Source organism: Xiphias gladius, chromosome 13 (assembly GCF_016859285.1).
Source record: "Xiphias gladius isolate SHS-SW01 ecotype Sanya breed wild chromosome 13, ASM1685928v1, whole genome shotgun sequence".
Lineage (NCBI taxonomy): Eukaryota > Metazoa > Chordata > Actinopteri > Istiophoriformes > Xiphiidae > Xiphias > Xiphias gladius.
Window position 1 is genome coordinate 6028282 of NC_053412.1, and position 19823 is coordinate 6048104.

General features: G+C 41.0%; 1 protein-coding gene across 3 annotated transcripts in view; it reads left to right on the forward strand.

Moving 5' to 3' along the window:
• LOC120798257 (neural cell adhesion molecule 2-like) overlaps window positions 1-19823 on the forward strand; it is a 403203-nt gene that overhangs the window by 355348 nt on the left and 28032 nt on the right. For all 3 annotated transcript variants that reach the window (XM_040142421.1, XM_040142420.1, XM_040142422.1), the window contains exons 9-15: window positions 8006-8156; window positions 9820-10007; window positions 10108-10204; window positions 11546-11719; window positions 15843-15962; window positions 17030-17151; window positions 19152-19326. In XM_040142421.1, coding sequence (XP_039998355.1) covers window positions 8006-8156; window positions 9820-10007; window positions 10108-10204; window positions 11546-11719; window positions 15843-15962; window positions 17030-17151; window positions 19152-19326 — 1027 coding nt within the window. The remainder of the gene's footprint in view (window positions 1-8005; window positions 8157-9819; window positions 10008-10107; window positions 10205-11545; window positions 11720-15842; window positions 15963-17029; window positions 17152-19151; window positions 19327-19823) is intronic.

The following is a 19823-nucleotide window of genomic DNA, read 5'->3' on the forward strand; positions in this document are numbered from 1 at the left end:
GGGCAAACAGGACGTACTGTAACTTGATTTCACCCAGGGCTGTAAAAAATAGTCAGAAGATCCCTGCAATCCAATATAACCCTAACGTCAAATTTACTATAGAGTTAAGACGACACCTCCTAGACGTGCCGCCATTAAAGACTGCTGTAACTCTGCATGGAGCTTTAGTACATTCAGCAAATACTAGTTTAATGGCTGGTGATGCCTTAAAAAGAAGCTACTTGCAAATGCTGGTCACCAGTTTCAGAATCAGAAAACTTGTCAATAATTAAAGAGCATTTCAACTAAAAAGAATTATTTCTTTCTTTTCTTTAAAACATTTTTATAGGCCTGAATACAAATTTTTTATAGACATGAAGCATTGTCCAACACCACGATTCTATATGAAGCGTTGACGTCGGTGCTTACGTGTTGGCATCGGCTTCAGGAACTATACACATCATGTGACCGGTAGCCTCAGGCTTTGTTGGGTAGATTAAGTCAACTGTAAAGGACTTAAGGCGCCAGTACGCTCCATCACTGTAAATAAATCAGATTTTATTTATCCTGAATACCATCTACATATGTAAATCTATATTTGTGGCAATGTTTTTGTCTAGTTTGAAAATGCAGTGTCTCTCATTTCACTCTCTAGTGAAATGAGTGATTTGCCAAATGTCAACTTTAAATGGAGCTTTGAAATCCAACCCTATTTTCAGAGTGGATGCCATTGAGTTTCACTAATGAGGTTTTAATAAAACAAAGGTTTCCTAAAATTACCTCAACTGACAGAAGAACAGGAAGTCATTTAATTGGAGTTACAGTTTAGAATGAGGTGTTACAACGTTTTTCATGCAGCAAAAACAGTATTCAGTAATGCATGTATAATGTTTTTCTCCTGTTTTTCTCTTTATGGTAACCATTAAAATGTCACTAATTTTATTTATGTAGAGAAAATGGACTATTTGTGTGAAATAGCTGACATGAACAGGTAATTACTTGTATACTGTATGTCCTCATAAAATAAATGCAGACATAATCATTCCCATCTGCCATACATGAAATGTTGCCGTTAGAGCCATTTATTGCTAGCAGTGCTGCTCAGGGCCTGTCTGAAGGCAGTTGCTAATACTATTCACATTCAAGAGTTGATGATTGATCCTTCTCTGCTTTTACAGTGCATTTGCTTTTCCATGCTATAGCTGACATACGAAGCCTCGACTTTTATCATTTCAAAGATGTACTTAAACAACATAGGCACATTCACCTTGGTCCATGTTTTTACAGGGAGTGTTTAAATCTCCCGACTTTCGTGATATTATTATCTCAGGGAAATCAGCACGCACATTTATTTTGATTAGCTCTCGGCAAAAAGAAGCAGCAAGAACCTTGAAGTTTTCAGGGCAAATGCGAATACCTTCAATTTACTCTTTGATTTGTAGCTCCCTTTGACTCTGTAACTTTTTATGTAATCCAACATAGGAATTTGTGGAGATACTAAGCTATGGTTTGTATTTTTCTCACAGCATCCATTATTCACTTTGTCCATGAGACAAGTCTCACAAATCAGAAATTGAATGAGCTGCAGCCGCATTTTCTTGGAAAAGTAATTACCCTTGAATGAGCTGCCATCAATGTCAAAACCATATGCGCTTCCATCACAGCTTCGCAGCTGAAGCTTTCACAGAATCAGTTAAAAAAAAGAAAACAAATTAAAAAAAAAAAAAAAATCAAAGATGGCACTCATTTTTTTGCTTGGGAAAAAGGTCACCGCAGAGATAAACGAATGTGTGCATTGGCTTGAATCGCTCGGGTTGATAAATCACAGCCAAAAATGAGAGTAAGTGCTTCCCTTCCCACAGCAAATGCAATTATGGAAATGCGTGGTGCCAACCAACACACCTAAACATACACAAAGACAAACACGGCTTGTGCACCACGAGGCGTGATGGATGGCTGTAGTCATTTAGGTTTAAGGCAGGATGTTCCTCTCTCAATTTGCTCTCCAATCTGCATATCCAGTCTGCACCCACTCCTCTCTTGTTGAGAGACATTAAGCTTCACAAGGGCTTACTTTTGCTCACTGCATAGTGTTGCTCCCATTCTTCTCATTCTTTGTCAACTAACACTGTGACCCCTTGGTAAGAGAACATAATGGGATGCAGTTCCCGGAATCTAATTATGAACTGAAGCAGGATTTGAATTGGGGAATTGTTTCACCCCTCTGGTATTGTTTTGCTTATGAGCAAGGTTAACAAACTGCACTGTAGCATCTGTTATATTCATGCAAAACATCCCAGGCTGAAGAGCTACTGACTTTAAAAGTCTATACTTTTGCTTCGATGACTATTGCAAAGATTGATGCACCATATGTGGTTAAATAGACTTAAATTCGATAGAACTTTTTAACCTTTTCCTCAGCTATTCACAAGTCAAGCTTGAAAGTGGATTTGTGTGGATTTGGGCTTTTATAAAAAAGACATTTGACAGTTAAACCTTCAAAAAGCAGACTCCCACACCCACTGAGATAAATGTTTTGTTTTCCGTTTGATACCTCACATAAGCATCTGCAAAATACAGAGGAAAATAGATAATAGTAATGTTGCGTCCTGTGTGAAACCCCTTGCTGGCCTCCATTTCCTTTCCTTGAAACAGAAAGCCATTATTAAATGTCATTTTGTTGTTGTCATGAGAGGGAGATGATATAGTAATCATTAGAGTGTTACGAATATGCAGACCCCATGTTCAGCCCCCACACTAAACAGCTGGAATAAGCTACGCTTGCCAGAATTAGACTACAGTGTGTTCCCAGCCTCGCTGACATTTACGGCTGACATTTTTAATATCTGAAAATTCCCAAGCATTTGGACTTAAATAACACACTAATGGTATCCAGAATCCCATTTGACAGATTGCATTTAAGATTTCGCTTCATATGTTCACTGTAAACCCACACACTTTCTCATTACTCAGGTCTTATGGATCAGATAGGGACAGCATTTCATATATTTTCTCTTTTTCTGCTCTCCTTTGCTTCTGCTACCTGTGTGTCCTTTCATCTCCTCCAGTTTCTCTCTCCCCTCAGCTTCCACATTTCTTTGGCTTTTATCTCTGTGCTCTCATGTTCGCTGCCGTTCACGTGTGTACAGTATGTGTGCCGCAGGAACATGCATGTGCCTGTGCGTGTCCGCGAGCGTGCATGTGAGTCGCTGTTGTGTTGATGTCTGGCCACTTGCCTTGTCATTCCGCTGAGCTGCATATCAAACAGGCTGTGCTTTAGGGGCTGAGTTCGTCTCTAGACACAGACCCTGTCAGTATGTGTGGGGGGGGGGGTAATTTCCTGACTCAGAAGCTACCTCCTGGAAGATTTCCTCTCTTTCTCCTCCTCCCTCTCCTCTCTGCCCCCCAACCCCACTCTATCTCCGGTATTCCTATTCAACACACACACTCCCAATCCTATTGACCTCGGCTGGCGAGGCAAATAGGCAAAGTGTGCAGTGGCAGCACAAAGGGACCAAAGCCGCTTCACCTCATATGTTGATAGCATTTCGACGATAAGAGCAACGATAAGCCATTCTAAACAGGATAATGCCGAAGCGGTCTAAGAGCGACAACATAAAGAGAGTATGATTCAGAAGAGGGGGCTTCATGGCCAAGGCTTATAATGCTTAGACACATAATGGGCATTAGCAGAGGCCCGTCTCTAATGCTAGTTATCAAATATAACTAGGATTAATTGTGATAACAGTGACGAAAATCAACAAACAAGCTATAGCATGGTAATTAGCCGAATTTTGTTACCTCCAGCCAGAGCCAGGGTTGCTGTTTCCCCCCGTTTCCAGTCCTTATGTGACGCTGTAGCGCCAACAACATTTTTAGCGTGCAGACATGAGAGTGGTATTGGTCTTCTCTGCTAATTCTCAGGAAGATAGCGAGTAGGAGTATTCCCCACAGTGCAAACTATTCATTTAAACGCCAAATCAGATATATCAATTGGCTTCGGTCATAATTTTGATTTACCGCTTACAGTATTTACAAGTCGGAAAATGTTAATTACAGTAACTCCTGTATGACACAAACACAGCTTAACCTCAAATCTCTCCTGCCAAAAAAAATCAGGCATATACCGCATATACTGTTTAATGTGTATACAGTATCTGCAGTTTGGCATAAATGAGACTTGGGTAATGGGCATGAACAATGAGATCCACTGTGGCTGAATAATCACAGAATTGCAGAATCACAACAGAAATCCATTGATTATCACCAAAGATTATGCAACAACACACAGACAAGAAACTTGCCGATTACGGCTGTACCTACAAAAACCTCCCAAAGCACTGTGGAGTATCCCTTTGCTAAATAGGCTTACTGGCAGCCTGATTTGATTCAGCCTCAGCTTTGTTTCTTCTTTTTTTTTTTTTTAGTTCTAATTCCTTTATTCGGAATAAACTGATTTGAGTGCAATCCTACATAAACTCTCAGGCCTTAAGCTAAATAACTTCTATTTTTACTCTATTAAAAAACGTTTATCTAAGTTGACTAAATTGACTAATTAGAAGGGAACAATGTTGGAAAAGCAAACGGACTCAGATGGATGTTTTCAGTCATCAAAAAGTCATGATCGTGATATATATATATAATTAACTGTGGGTATACGCTTGGTCATATGTAGTTTTACAACCAAGTTTTTGTGCCGTTTGTGTGTTTGTGTTCGTGTGTGTGCGTGCGTGCGTGCGTATGTGTATGCACTCCTCAGATAATTTCCTCATCGTGTTCATGAAACATGACCATGTCAGCAGTCTCCCTTCAAGACCTCATTTTCCTGCATCGAGCAGCTACACCGTGTGCACACATGTCTCAGAAAACGCAAGCTGGTGCCTTTGAGCGTTACTTAGCAGGGATAATGGAATCATGATATGTCACTGCGATCTTTCATAGCCGTGTCTTTTTGTTCACGAAGGCTTCGAAAGCCCTGTATAGATTGAATGACATGTGCTGTTCAGTGAGTACTTACGTTAAACATGTACCATACCATACAGCACATTAATAATAAGAAGACCTCAACTAAATCTGTTTTTACTAATAATGGCGGTGCCATGAAAGAGAGTAGAGAATGTCAGCCGACTTCTTAATTATGATATAAGTGTGAAACAGAAACACTGAATCAAACAAAACATTTTGTAGCATTGGTTCTTCGCGTTAATCATCTGATTTACTGTATAGCACAGATACAAGAAATTTTGGATTGCAAAGGTTTCTCTGCATAAATAGGAAAAAACTACCTTGAAAAAAGGCTGAAAAATAGAAAAAAAAACTATTTCAAGATAAGATGCAGCAAGTGACATTGTTTAAAATTATTTTGCTCGGTGTATCGGACCTCCAAATCTTCTTCCAATCACAAATAAAACCCCTGCTGCAGTCACGCAGCTCTCAAATGCATCAACACAGAGTCCATGGGCAGTACCACGCAAAAGTAGTTTCTTGAGGGTGACAGAGGTTATCTGTTCGGTAACAGTCTGAAGGCTACAGCTGTATTGTGTCTACAACAAGGGTGCTCCTGGGGTGTTTTTTCTCATTACGTGTGAATGTCGATTACAGGAATGATAGCCTCGTCCGCTGTAATTGACCCGTCGCTTCAAATTGATACCATCTGTCTTCATACAGATGTAATGACCTTGTAATAAATCGAGGGTTTATTGCATTAACCCTGACTCTATGTGACAAGTGACGGTTGCCTGCAGGCAGGGTCAAAATGGATCAAGGGGCTGTCATTTAGTTACAAGTACAAAGTTGGACGAGGAACTTTGTGGGCTCAGCCTTTGTGGATTCCTGGGCGTGATTTTGCTTTGTGTTCCCCACTTTATATCATAATCAATCAATCAATACATTTCTCCAGCTTTACACAGTCGCAAGCATAAATGTGGCTTTCCCTTAATATAATATAATAAAATAATATATAAATACAAAGTGCTTCACACAGAGCAGCAAATTATAACAAGTAGGTCATACAAGCCAACAGAGTTAAAACAATCAGATCATAGAGACAATTACAGTAAGAAAGAATACAGTGTCACCAGCGAAAGGGCAAAAATGAATAAAATCCATTCTAAAAAAATCTAAAAGAATCAAGTAATCTGGGCAGTCAATACAATTAAGTAAAGTCACTAAAATCTCTTTGATAAAAGTTTATTTTAAGAAGAGATTTGAAAGTAGTCACCTGATTTCCTTAGGCAGCTTGTTCCAGTTCCAGTTTTGGGGCTCTGACTGCAAATGCTCTGTCACCTCTAGTTTTCAGCTGTGCCTCGGGAACAGCTAAAAGACTTCTGCCCGAGGATCCCAGGCCAAAACTAACCCCTGTGGGACACCATACTTAGCAGCAGTAAAGGATGACATGTAGCCATTAATGGAGACACGCAACCTCCCATTGACAGGTACGAGGAGAACCATTCTGAGGCTGTGCCAGATATTCCCAACCAGTGCCTCAGCCTGTCAGAATGACAGGACGACGTGATCGACAGTATCAAAAGCAGCTGTAAGGTCCAGAAGAACAGGGACTGAGCACATCCCATCATCGGCGGCCATTAGAAAGTCACCCTGAGAACGGCAGTCTCGGTGCTATGATGTTTGCAAAAGTCCGTTTGAAATTTCTCAAAAATTGTATTGTTTTCTGCTGTTAAAAGTAATTATTGGGACATGTATTTTTGACATGAAAAGAAGCTTTCAGATTGGTCTGTTGTTCTGGTGGAGGGTAGGATCCAGTCCAGTTTTTTTTTTTTAATTGGTTGTACGCAAGCAGTTTTGAAATAATCTGGAACACAACTATCAGATAAAGAACCGTTGAAAACAGACAACAGACGGGGCCCAATAGATTTGCTGATTCTGAGAAAATGTTTGTGGGTATAACATCAAGTGGACTGGAAGACACTTTCAGATACTATTTCTAAAAGCTCAGACATGGAAATGGGAGAGAAGTGGTTTAAGGTGTTCTGGGGTGACTGATAAACAGCGCAACGTGTGCCATAAGGTGTAATAGAAGCTCTGATGGACTCTACCTTGTCTGTGAAGTTGGCTAAAAACTTTTCACAGCCAGCAACGCTTTCAGCAGGGGCACAAGGAGGGGACGGATTTACCAGCTGGTCAACAGCTTTGAATAACAATCGGGGGTAATTTTGATGGACAGCCATAAGGTCAGAGAAGTATTTGTCTCTGGCATTTTTAATCACATTATTGTAGTGGAGTAGTAACTCCATGTTTTCATCAGTTACTAGGAGACCTGACTTCTTCCATCTCCGCTCTGCTTTCCTGCACTCCAACTTACGGCTACGAATATTGCGTTCTATCCACGGCTGCTTCTGTTGCATAGACTTTTGACCTGATTTTAAGTGGAGAGATGCGATTCAATATAGATGTACAGGCAGAGTTAAGAGATCTCACATTAAATAGAGTCATCTTAAGAATAATTGGGACTGGGCTGGCAGCAAAAGTAGATGGCTGCTGGTGGTCCAGGGGTGCAAGTTATGTGCCAAAGATTGCTTTCGGGTAGTAGGAAGTCCACCTGGCCACAAGAGGGAGTGAGGGGGCTTGTTTTAGGAGAGGGAGAGGTTCATAGGTGATGACCGGAAATGACCAGGCGGGGAAGTGTGATGTGGGATAGTCAGTGCAATAAAACAAGTAAATTGCTAACCATATTATTAATAAGAACTATAATCAATGTCCCCATTTCAACACCATAGGTCTATTTGGTTAGCTGCTCTTTCCGGCTCCAAAATGTGTTTGGGTTGTTTTTGCTCAGATTTTCACCATACCACTTATTAAGGGCAGTGACTGTGTGAAAATTACAGGGATGCAAATACCAATTCTTTATCACCCAAGAATCTCTGCAAATACACCTCACGGCTAGACTTTCGGACCTTCGCTGGCTTGCTACATTAACAAAAGAACATCTATTTTTGGGCTGTAACAGCAAATTGTTTTTGTTATGCCTACAAAAATAAGATGCGTGTGGGTGTGTTTGTGTCTGCAGAGCCAGGACGGCCGTTTTGAAGTGCGTGGTCGTCATGGCAAGTCGGTGTTGGCAATCAGCGGTGTGAGGCTCGCCGACTTGGGTCGCTTTGACTGTGAGGCACTCAGCAGGATCGGAGGTCATCAGAAGAGCATGTTCCTGGACATTGAGTGTAAGTATGTGTATTGTATGATTAGTTACACACTCACACGGGTGGGAAGTTGGAAATACTCCAGCAACTACTCGTCTAATGTTGTCTAATGTGCAAAATGAATAAGGCTGTTGGAGCCCTGGGTCATCTGATATAATCCCATCCACTCCTCCACTGTCTGCGTAGATATTAGCGGTATCATATCCTTAATGTGAGAATGAAACACATGCGAGAGACGTGTGAACTCCTTGCAGACATGTTTATAGTTCAAAAGTTCAACCATGCTTAGTTTTAATGATTCTTTTGACACTGTGGCTGTTTTTCTTTTTGAAGATCATTGTATTACCACAAACAACTCACCCCGCCTCAAAAGCCCTGCACCCGCTACACCACACACACACACACACACACACAGCCTCCTGAAGGGTTAATTAGTGAGAGGATATCATGTATCGCCTTTCATTTCCCCCCACTGACAGCTCCCCTACTTGCCGATGAGCGCATCAATTCCTCGGCGCCGGTTGTTTTGGGGTTATTTGGGGCGGGCTATCCCCTGCTTAATGAGCTCTGAAACAAAGATCTCCATGTTGGCCTCGGTATGATTATGTTCATTATGAGAGCGGCCCTGTCCCAAACGAGACCAATGGAAAATGCATTTTTCGGTAGCAGCGTTTCCATCTTCAAGCTCAGAGGAACAACAAAGAGAGAGGGCAGACAAACAAATATGTTCAGAGAGACAGGCGAGGGAAAAAAAGAACACTGTATCTATATTGTCATGTGGAAACCAATTTTCTCCTCTTCTGGCTGAGGTAACTTTTTGGTTCACGGATTCCCTTCAAAACCTGTTGACATTTTGGAAAAAGTTGGATGGCATCCTCATGTAGAAAAAAAACAAAAAACCAACAAATCTCACACACAGCTACCCACTCTTCAACCATGGAGCAAAGTTGCTGTCATTATACAGTAAACTTGTTTTGCCGGAGCCACAGACTTGACAACTTGCTCTCAGACTTGACTCCCACTCTGCAGAAAGACACAGGCAGTGTGTCTGAGTGTGGCGTGGCTGAGCCAGCCATTGCCACAGAACTAATGAACTCATTTACTAAGTCACTGCAGGCTGCAGGGGGATAACACGTCCTCGGCTGTGACAGAGAGCCAGGCATCAATCTCTTTAATGGAATCCTGCGAGCGAACATAAAACAACCCTAATGCCTCTCCGACTGAGCTGGGCTGACTGGGCCGAAAGAAATGCACACGACAGCTCACCGCTTCCATCGTCCATTACTGCCCTTCCTATTTGCTGGGGCAAATGAGCTTCTGTTTGCATCCTTTATTTTTTTTCTTGGGGAGATGATCGTGAGATCCCCCCACCCCAGCATGAGGTGGCTTCAATTAAGTTTAAGTTTCTCTTTTTAACATTGCAGAAGGAGTTTGGGAAGCATTAATGATATGCTTTTTCTTCTGCCTTTGAGGAATTTGTGGGTTAAGCCTCAGCAAGTCATTTTTATGTCTTTGATCATCCAACGCAGCTCCACTTTGATTTGAGTGTTTAATTGGCTGCCACAAATTCCAGACACACCACCAGTTACTCTTTTAGCAATTCATGTCTTGTCTTAGTGCTAAAAGCTGCTTTACCATATAAATGAGGCAAGTGTGAGAGATAATATCTCTACTTTTGTAATAGATATACCAAAGTTCCTGACCAATCACACCATCTATTATTCGTGGGAGGGGAACCCGGTGAACATAAGCTGTGATGTGATGTCCAACCCTCCTGCGACCATGCTGTGGAGGAGAGAGCGCTTCACCATCTCTGCAGAGGGAACCGCCAACACGCGAGTACACAGTGCAGAGGGCAAGTCTGTGCTGGAGGTGGGTACAAGTCCTGTAAAGAAAAGTCATTGTTTTTAATTAATTTAAGACTTGTTCTGGTTTACTTGTTCATTTAATGTTTATTATTATCCGGTTCTAGGTGACCCCTATGTCCGACAGGGACTTTGGCCGCTACAACTGCACGGCCAGGAACAACATTGGAGTTCGATACCAGGAGTTCATTCTGGCCCAGGCAGGTGAGTCTGCAGAACTGCCACTATTGTGTGGGCCCTATACCTGAGCTAATGAGATTGGCGACTTCATTTCAAGTCGAGAATGTGTGCAGTCAGGGACCCCACACCTTTCGAATCACTGCTCACACGGTAACCCTAACTGTCCAACTACTTTGTAAACCTCCACCTCTCTACTAAAGGTAATAGCCTCATTTGAAATTCTCAGGAAGAGAAATTCCACTACAACTCCCAACCCCTAATCAGGCTAGCCTAATCTCAAACAGTGCCAGCTGATTTACCATGCCCCTCACTATTTACTCAAGTACCCCCTAATTTACGGTAGCGCAGACTAATACACAATAGCGCGGTCTAATTATCTTTAGCGCAGATTGAATTGCTCTGGCTAAGAAGAAAAGTTGTGAGCAAAAAGCTGACCTAATATGGAGCCTTGCAGAAAACAATGCATTTTCAAAGTTGGTCTGACACTTAAAATTCTGCGCAAATGCACATAGACACACACGGGGAAACGCAAAGACACACTACACACCACGAGGTTGTAGTAAAAGTTTGAGTTAGTAATGGAGGCGCAGGAGGGAGATGATCTCCAGTGGAAGCTGAAAAGACTCATCGCTCTTTCGCACGCTGTCTTCAAAGCTACCCATTGAGTTAAAACCGGCGGAAATCTCTTTCCTTGAAAATTAGTTTGTAGTGAATCGGTCTATGTTGATTTAAATAAGGCCACAAGTAAATACGTGAATAATGCACTGATGCTTTCAAATTGAGAAATTATTTTTTTAAAAGAGCAAATATGTTGGTTTGCAGCTAAAACAAGTCCAAGGACAAAATGAAAGAAGCAGCTGTGTGATGTACCACCTTACCTCAAAATTAAGTAATTTGCTGTGTGTTAAATTGCTTTCAAGGCCCAGAGTTATTATGGCAATAATGTCTAACTTTAGTTGGATTATGGGGATGACAGTGATGTAACAGGTTGTGCTGTCTGCAGCATAAAAGGTACCTTCGTCTTCATTTAAAAATGCATGTAGTGGTATTATGGTTATCGTTGTGAAAATGCCAATGCATATATGTTTTAAACTGATATTTGAAAACTTATATTTATCGCTCCAGGGGTGGCAATTGGTCTGTCTATGGCTTCGCTCCAGACTGAAATTTTCTGTTACTAAATTTAAGGAAAAATTCTGTCATTAGCTTTGATTTTTCTTTTTCTTTTTTTTTACATCAATCACCCCTGTGCTGTCTTGCATTCATTCATACAAGTTGCATACCAACATCAACAAGCTTGTAAAGTGAATAATTCAGTGTAAATGTTGTGTGTGTTTGACTGATGTCATTATATCGTCTTTTCAGATGTACCATCAAATCCATACTCGGTGCGTCTGTCAGCTGTCTCCCAGCGCTTGGCGACCGTCACCTTCATGAAGCCCGACTCGCATGGCGGCGTGCCCATCAGCTACTACCTGGTCCAGTACAAGGAGGTGGGCTCACAAGACTGGAGGGACGTCAAGTCACACAGTGTCCAGAGTGAGTGGTGTTTATTTTTATTTAATAGCCTTAACAGTGAAAGTAAGTACTTTCACACCATTTACCTTTACAGAAAATTACAGTAATATACGCCCATTGTGCAAAATATAAGGAACGTCAGTCTGCTGTTGACGCTGTGGAGGAAATCCCGTGAGCCGGTGGAAGAGGTTTTCGGGAGACTTCAGAATCATTTGATGGCGCTTGGCGCATCAAGGGGAAAAAAGAGACGAGCGATACAAATCAACAAGCGTAATGCTACGATGTTCTGAAGGCTGTCATTGGCAGGTCATATATAAATCCACATAGTCACATGTCGATAGACCCGCATGGTACTTACAGGTCCAAATAAGGTTGTTCATCATCAATCCACATGTCCTACTGAAATTTATATATATATATGTGTGTGTGAAGATTCTACTGGGTACTTAATCCTGAACATTAACACACGTTTTACCTAACTCACGTTTTGTATCTCATTACGTCTGAGCCACTAAGAAGGAACTTGCCCTGAGAACCTCAGGCATGCTTATCACGTCAGTTAACTTTCTTCACTGGTCACCCAGTCCTTCGTTCTTCTGTGGGTCCCCCACCGTAACCTTGGTTGCTATGGCCACCGCTAATGGGGAATGAGCCTCACAGCTATATTAGAGATAAACAGTGAACTATGGCCTGTAAGAAGTGACATGTGAGTCTGGCCTGTGTGGAGACACGGCCTAAATTATTTAAAATGTACTCAAATTTAGCCTCACTCTCACTGTGAATAGCTTTCTGCTGAAGAAACGTTCACAACGAAAATTATTATTTAAAAACTGCTATTTGATTTTTTGACCCCGTGGAATTGAGTTGAAACCAATTGCTGCCTGGAAAAAGTAGGAAAAAAACTTTCCAACATGTGAAATTCCACACCATTGCTCAGAAAATAGTCCGCAGTGAAACAAAATAGTTATCATTTGTTAGTTAAGGGGCTAAAACGCAGGAATAGAGTACTTGCTTTCATTCAGGTTTTCTTGTTAAACACCCTGACAAAACAACGCAATTTTAGATAAATGGTTTTGCATGGCAGCAATGAACGAAAAACAAATTTTAAAAAAAAAGAGTTTTTAAATATAAATAAGCTCAATTCATCATGGTCTATAGTGTTGGTGTTGTAGTGTTGTGACACAAATTCAGATCTTTCCACTCACATGACAGATGATGAGTTCAGTGACCTCTCAGTGATCGGAACTTGTCATAAACCAAATCTGTCGTACATGTACGAAAAATTTGCATGTACGTTGTTACCAGTGAAAATAAGACTGCTTCACTTTTGAGAAATAAGGATATTTATAATTTTGTCACGCAGTTGGAAACTTACAGCTTCCACTTATTAGACCAGAGACATCATACCTCTACATGCCAGATTAAGAGTTTCTGCCTGTTAACCCCTCCTCACATCGACTGACACCAGTCAAGCACGAGTAGTAGCCGTATCGCAAGATCTGTCATGCGATCATTCAAAGCCTCGGCCCCGAGATGTTGTCGGGTCATGACAAACCTCAGACACCTCGCGGGGGGGAGACTGCCACAACCCGTCAGAGCTGAAAGAGCACACTCTTCCTCTTCTTATGCTTTACGACGCGGAATTGATTTCTGAGCCTGTTAGTGGAAAAGTACACCATGAGGTGAAGGATGGATGGATGGGAAATGGAAGCCAGAGGACGAATGATTGGGTGATAAGCAGCTCCGACAAACCTGGAAGGCTTATCACTAATATCCCTCATTTCAGAGTCAATTACAATATGGAGATGCGGTGAGGTGAATACTAAACACCAGCCCGCACTTTAACAGTGTATGTAAAAATATACTGCACGTGTGGAGGCACAGAACGAGGCACACGGTTGACCGACAAAGGGAGGAAACATCGGGAACAGAACTAGATAAATAAAGCGTAACTATAAATTTGATTCAGCTAAATATGGCTTTTTATTCATGATTTAGACTAAAATATTAGAATAGTGAGCTGGACTTACTACAAGCCAGTTAAGTGGCATCATCACACAAGCCTCTTCAGATATCCTCAGTAGAAAGTACATACACAGTAAACTTTTCATCAATATAATGAGATGCCTGGACTCGTTTCATTCAAATGCTTCTGCCCAAATTAAAATGTCTGCTTATAGCCTGGAAAGTAACCTAGCACAGCTGCAAATTGCAGAATTTGTTTTCAGTTCTGGGACTAAAGAACTGCAAAAGCACCTATTACCATTCAAGTATTTAATTTGTGCCGACTGACAAAAACAACAACTTTCACTCAAGCTCATTACACTGCCGAGTCTCTGCTGGCTTTTCTGACTACTGAAGGTTATGTAAATAGACTCTAATGACTGTATAATTTAAATAGGAATTCTTAATGGGGTCTGATAATGAGATTTCCTGTTTTCTTCAATAATCAATGTAATACACAGTATGAATGTGACATATCGCACTGTTCTCACTGTTGCTATAGCTCTGATATTCTTCAGAATGATGTACAGTGATGTCATGAGATACACACTTGCATCTCATCTTTGAAAACATTATTGGTTCAAACTTATTGTTTAATAATTACAATTAATTATTGTAGGTGTGCGTCTTTTTTCTAAACTGTAGTCCTTTTTTTTTTTTTTAAATACAGTTTATTGTAAAAGGAATATTTACTATTATTATTATATTATTATCTTGCAGTCACATAATAATCCTCTCATATCATTTAGCATTAGTATTTTAACAGAATGCTGTAGCTGCTCTATTTAAGTTATATTTTTGGAGTTCTGATTAAGCTTTTATAGTGGGAGTGTTGAAAACAGGTGAGCACATGGCAGATGAGAGCGAGACAATGACTCTTGTAGAGATGAATATATTAATAGGTCTGGGTAGATGCTGGTTTAGCATAGCTTTGAAATACAGAACACGGGCAAAAAATTACACTCGTGAATGTTGAACCTCTCATTCCAAAATCATATGAATGAAGGTGTCGGTAAGCTTCAGCCAAAGTACTTGTTGGATGGTTAAATGGCTTCTGAAAACCCCTGCCCCACAACTTTCCGACGCCAAAACTGGGACCTGTGTCCCTCATTTTTTTTTGCAACTTTTTGAAACCGATTATTCGACAAAGACGCCGACTTTGCACAACACTGGCCAAGTGTGCAGAGGTGAGAAAGTAAGCAGGATTTGAACTTATTTTTATTCGCACAACACAGTGCGACCCTTTGCTTTTGAGGAGAAACTGAAAGTGTGCACAGTCATCCCCACTTAAGCAGTTTTGGTGTTTCGCCCATCTCTGAGACTTTTCATCCGGCCTCCCAGAGTTGCCGTTGGGAACAGCTAAAAACACATTAACGCTCTAAACATGCTGCTGTAACAGCCTCCCCTCTCCTGAGAAGGCGCCCTCAAAAACACAAATGATTTCAAAAGTTAAAGAAAAGGTGGCGGGCCGTCACAGCAATAGATGCCTGTAGAGCTTCACATTAAAATGTCATTGTGAAAGCGTTTTGGCCAGAGGGCTTCCACAGAGCATTAATAGTGTTACAAGACAAGTTGCTTATATACAAGACAATCAAAGCAATGACGTAATTCCACACAGGTGTACAGCAGACCACAGCCAAAAGTGGTGGAAACTCTCAGATAGCCACAAGGAGAAAGTAAATGGACAGAAAACAGAGATCTGGGCCTATTTTATCGAACAAAGAGAACAGAAAATACAGAGATACAATATCATACATCAAGACAAAAACCTATTATAAAAAAAGGTTTTAAAGTAAAACTATAATTTCTCACACTTTTCACATTTTGTCAAGGGGAAACTAAGACACAGCAGCATGACAGACCATCATTTCGTCCCAAAACCAGGCTGGAAGACACACCTTCAGATGTAAAAGACCAATATATGAAAAATGCAGCTGATCTCAAGCAACACGTCAAAGTTAGGGTTGCTTGCTCTTCTTTTCCTCCCTGCAATAAGCTAAACGAATCAAGCTAAACCACTGAAAAAAGGCCCAAAACATCAAACACCCACTCTTTTAATAACTTGCTCTGCCGTCTACGTGATTGATGATCGCCACATATTTCCAGGTGACGTGAACTCTGGTTGTGTCTGTCTCATCAGCGACAGTGGTGCTGACAGGACTTGAGCCCAACACAACGTACGAGGTTCGAGTGGCAGCTGTCAACGGGAAAGGTCAGGGGGAGTTCAGCCACACGGAGACCTTCCAGACTTTACCCATCCGTAAGTCCGATTCCCTGTTCTTCTCTGCGCGTAGCTCATTTCACGAGACATTCGTCAAAATAAGAGCTTCTCGACTCATTATGATCCAACCCGAAAGGAATCTTCGAAACTATTCTAATAGCCACTTAGTACATATGTATCTATGAAATGTAACCCAGTCATAATCACTTTGATTCATTACTACAATGGGTTTCTAGCAGTTAGACTGGGTTAATTGATCATTATTGGCACATCCCAGCAGTTAACAAATGATGATGTACAGTAGATAATTAAGTACGAAACCCAGAGTACGAAAATTTCATTTTTATTATAAAATGGGACAGTGAACGCCGATAAAACAGCAACTGAAATTTATTTGGACTCATATCAGTAAAATATTTGTGTCCCGATTTCATAAGATAAAATAAAGATATGTGAAAGGATTGCTAACATTCTGCTAAATCTGTTCAAAGCATCAGCACCTTGGCGAAATGAGACCTATTTTTTTCCTCTTATGAAACTCTGGCGTGCTTATATTTGAGATGGTTACAACCTCCTCATATTTCAGTGATATGAATCTAGATTATTGGAATAGATCCTGTCAAATTTGTGTCTTGATGTAAAACTGCTGCATTAAAAATTATATACTGCAGGGGTTTTATGATAAGCATTTTATTTATTCTGGCAATCTGGCCACAGCAGGATTGCAGTAAATCCGGGCAAGGCCATAGAAAAAAGTGTTTCCACAGTTAATATAATACGGCAGTGTAGCTGCTGAGAATGAATGTTACAAAGAAGACCCAATTAGCAAAATAAAGTGAATAATAAGAGCCTCCAGTCAACATTAGTTATAGCCTGGCAGTGGGAGTTACCTTGTAATATGAATTTAATTCAGCTTAAAACCTTCTCTCTCCTTGTACTGCATCCTTATCTCATATCTCACATTGCCACCTGCTCCCCTCCTTGGGAATGCACACAGAGGCGCGCACACACACACACACACACACACACACATTCTCTCAGAAAAGACACACAAAGACGTTTTGTTTCGCATCTCTTCTGAAGCCCCCTCCTCTCGTCTACCCCAGGAGAGCCGAGTCCACCGGCGGTCCACGGGCAGAGAGGAATGGGCAAGGCCTACAGGCTGGGCCTGGTCAAGCAGGACGATGGAGGGATGCCCATCGTGGAGTATATAGTCAAGTACAAGACTGTGAGTAATTTACAGCTAAACATGGCTACTATACGTGTGTTCTCAGAATCCACCTTAATCGAGTCTAAGTAACTCTTCAAGACCAGTTTGAGTGGAGTTCAAGTCGAGAGAGGACAAAGTTAGAAAGTGAAAAGATAAGGAAAGAAAAGATTATTTAAGAGGCCAAATAACAACTGGCAATATTCTGTATTTACTCTTATTGTAAACAAATCCTATGAAAAGACCAAAGCCACCAATTAATTAATCCAACTAACAAGTATCATCTGCGTAGCCAAAGCCTGATATAGAGCTCCATTGCTGTCCCGAAACTTTTAAAAGCAGTGAGCCACACCATTGCACTGTTACATGTTCCTTTATTACAATGAACATGGGCGCCATAGCTTGCTTACTTCTCATTTATTTCCTCCTCCTGTTGCCGTAAATACTTGCACATCAAATCAATATTAGTCTGCAGCTGAAAATAGTCCCCAACAAGATTGCAGTTTACTCCTGTTTCAGCAATGTTTGCGAACAGCTACAGTGCCCAGTTGTTTTAGAAAATATTTAGTCTTTTTAAAGAGTTGAAACTATACATGTGTGACCCATTTTCAAAGGTTTATGTCTTAAGGAGTTTGTGGCTGAGGTTCTTAGGAACGACGGGTGTCACTGATGCACCATTACCTGAGAGTTGATATTTACAGAGGCAAGTCAAAGCATCGTGTTGATAGTGCTCTGAATGTGAATTAAATCCAAAGAAAACTGCCATCAAGAGAAAAAGGAGAACGAGAATTTATTTATTTTTTGTTCTACACTCCTGAAGACATTCATTATCGTGTAGTTTACTACGTTTTTTACTATGTTTTTGACACTGCTTTCACAGTTTGAACTAAACAAAGAAGCAGTGTTGATAACTGACCCATCGTAGTGGCTATATTTTGGAAAGTGAATGAAGCAGGATGATCCAATTTAGAGGAGTAATTAATTTTAAAAATTGATTGTGAAGCGTGTAATTTTGTCTCATATGAAAGACACCAAAACAGCTCAAAATCATAGATTTTTCATTGCTTAACACAATAGCAGCACTGGATGTGACACTGAGAATTCTTTTTCCTCCAGGTAGAGCGTGTATGACTCACTAGTTTGATGGGTTCCCCTTGATTGAGTTGAGTGGGTGCGTTGGTGGCAAAATGAATAATGTTCTGCTTGAGAATCTGTATTTTTCAATCCTTGTGACACTTACAATTCATGTTTTAAATGAGAGTATACACACACTCTCTGAATTCACTCAGCCATTTGAGTAGTTGTTTTTTTGTGTGTAAAATAGCAAAAAGCAGCTTAAACTCGCAAGATAAAGCAAGCCACTGAGATGAGCCCAGGAAGCAGAATAGATGGCACCCGTACAAAAACTCTCCACAGGACTAAGTGGATTTGAGCTGGTCCAAATCTCCTATCTCCCCAGTGCTAATGTGTCCAAGCAGGCATTTCTCTGTCTCATTGAGAAAGTGACAGCGATTTAAAATAATACTGCTGCGGATGAAAACATGCTGTGGAAAAGAGGGTCAGGAAGTCCGAGTGAGGCTTTTGAAGGCAAGTGCAAGGAAAAGGCGGATGCTTCACACCCCAGTAATCTTATGGCCTCGGCTGGCACCAGGAGCACACCAGTGCTTCATCATGGGTGGGCATGCAAGACGGATGAACCTGAAAACAGACTGCAGACACATCGTACTTACCTGACAATCCAGACGAATGTTGCATACATTTGACGCCTCAAACGTTGACCTGCAACTCGGCTCGCTTTCAATGCGCAGCTCTCAGTCTGACTGTAGTAACTCTAACAATCCCCAGATTAAAAACTCAAATGTTAAGCTGTTGTTTATCACGTAAAACGACACTTCCTCTGCCCTCCTGTTAATGCTGGCTGATGAAAATGAAATGTGGAGCACTGATCCAGTTTGACTTTTTATTTGGTCCTCAACATTTTATTTTTGTTCACTCAGTACTCCCGTTTTCTCTCCTATCAGGATAAAGAGGAGCAGTGGATGACCAAGCTAGTTCCAGGAGCGAATGATTTTGCAATTCTTCAGCCGCTGCAGTGGAACACAAGATATGAAGTGGAAATCACAGCGCGCAACGTCAAGGGCCTGTCAGAGCCTACCTTCTATCAGTTCTTCATGCCACAGAAACCCGACATTACAGGTAAAAGCATGATAAAGGAAAACCTCGTGTTGTAATTTGCCTTTACAATACACCCTCTATTCTCTAACTTACCTGCTTCTAGTTGGTATTGAATGCCTTTTGAAAGCCCCTACAGAATATTTCTAAACTTGTTGTGCTAAGTGGTATGTTCACGCCCAATTTCAGATGTAAGGATTATCTGATTTCCTCTGTTTTATATCAATGTGAATGGGATATTTTGGGGTTTTGGACTGTTGGCCAAACAAATTGCTAAAAGTGTTTAGGTTCTGAGAAATTGTGACGTCCATGTTCCGTTTTCACCACAAAGACTGGATTTGGAAGTGGACCAACACTTTCCTGTTCGGCCGTTCTCAGTTTTGTAATCCACAATAGGGATTCATTCACACCTGTTCAAATAAACAGCACAAATGGTGCAATCACACCAGAGTTTGCTTCAAAGAAACCCAACAGACCACAAGTGAAAATACCCTAAGGCTGTAGTTTCCTTCCTTAAAATA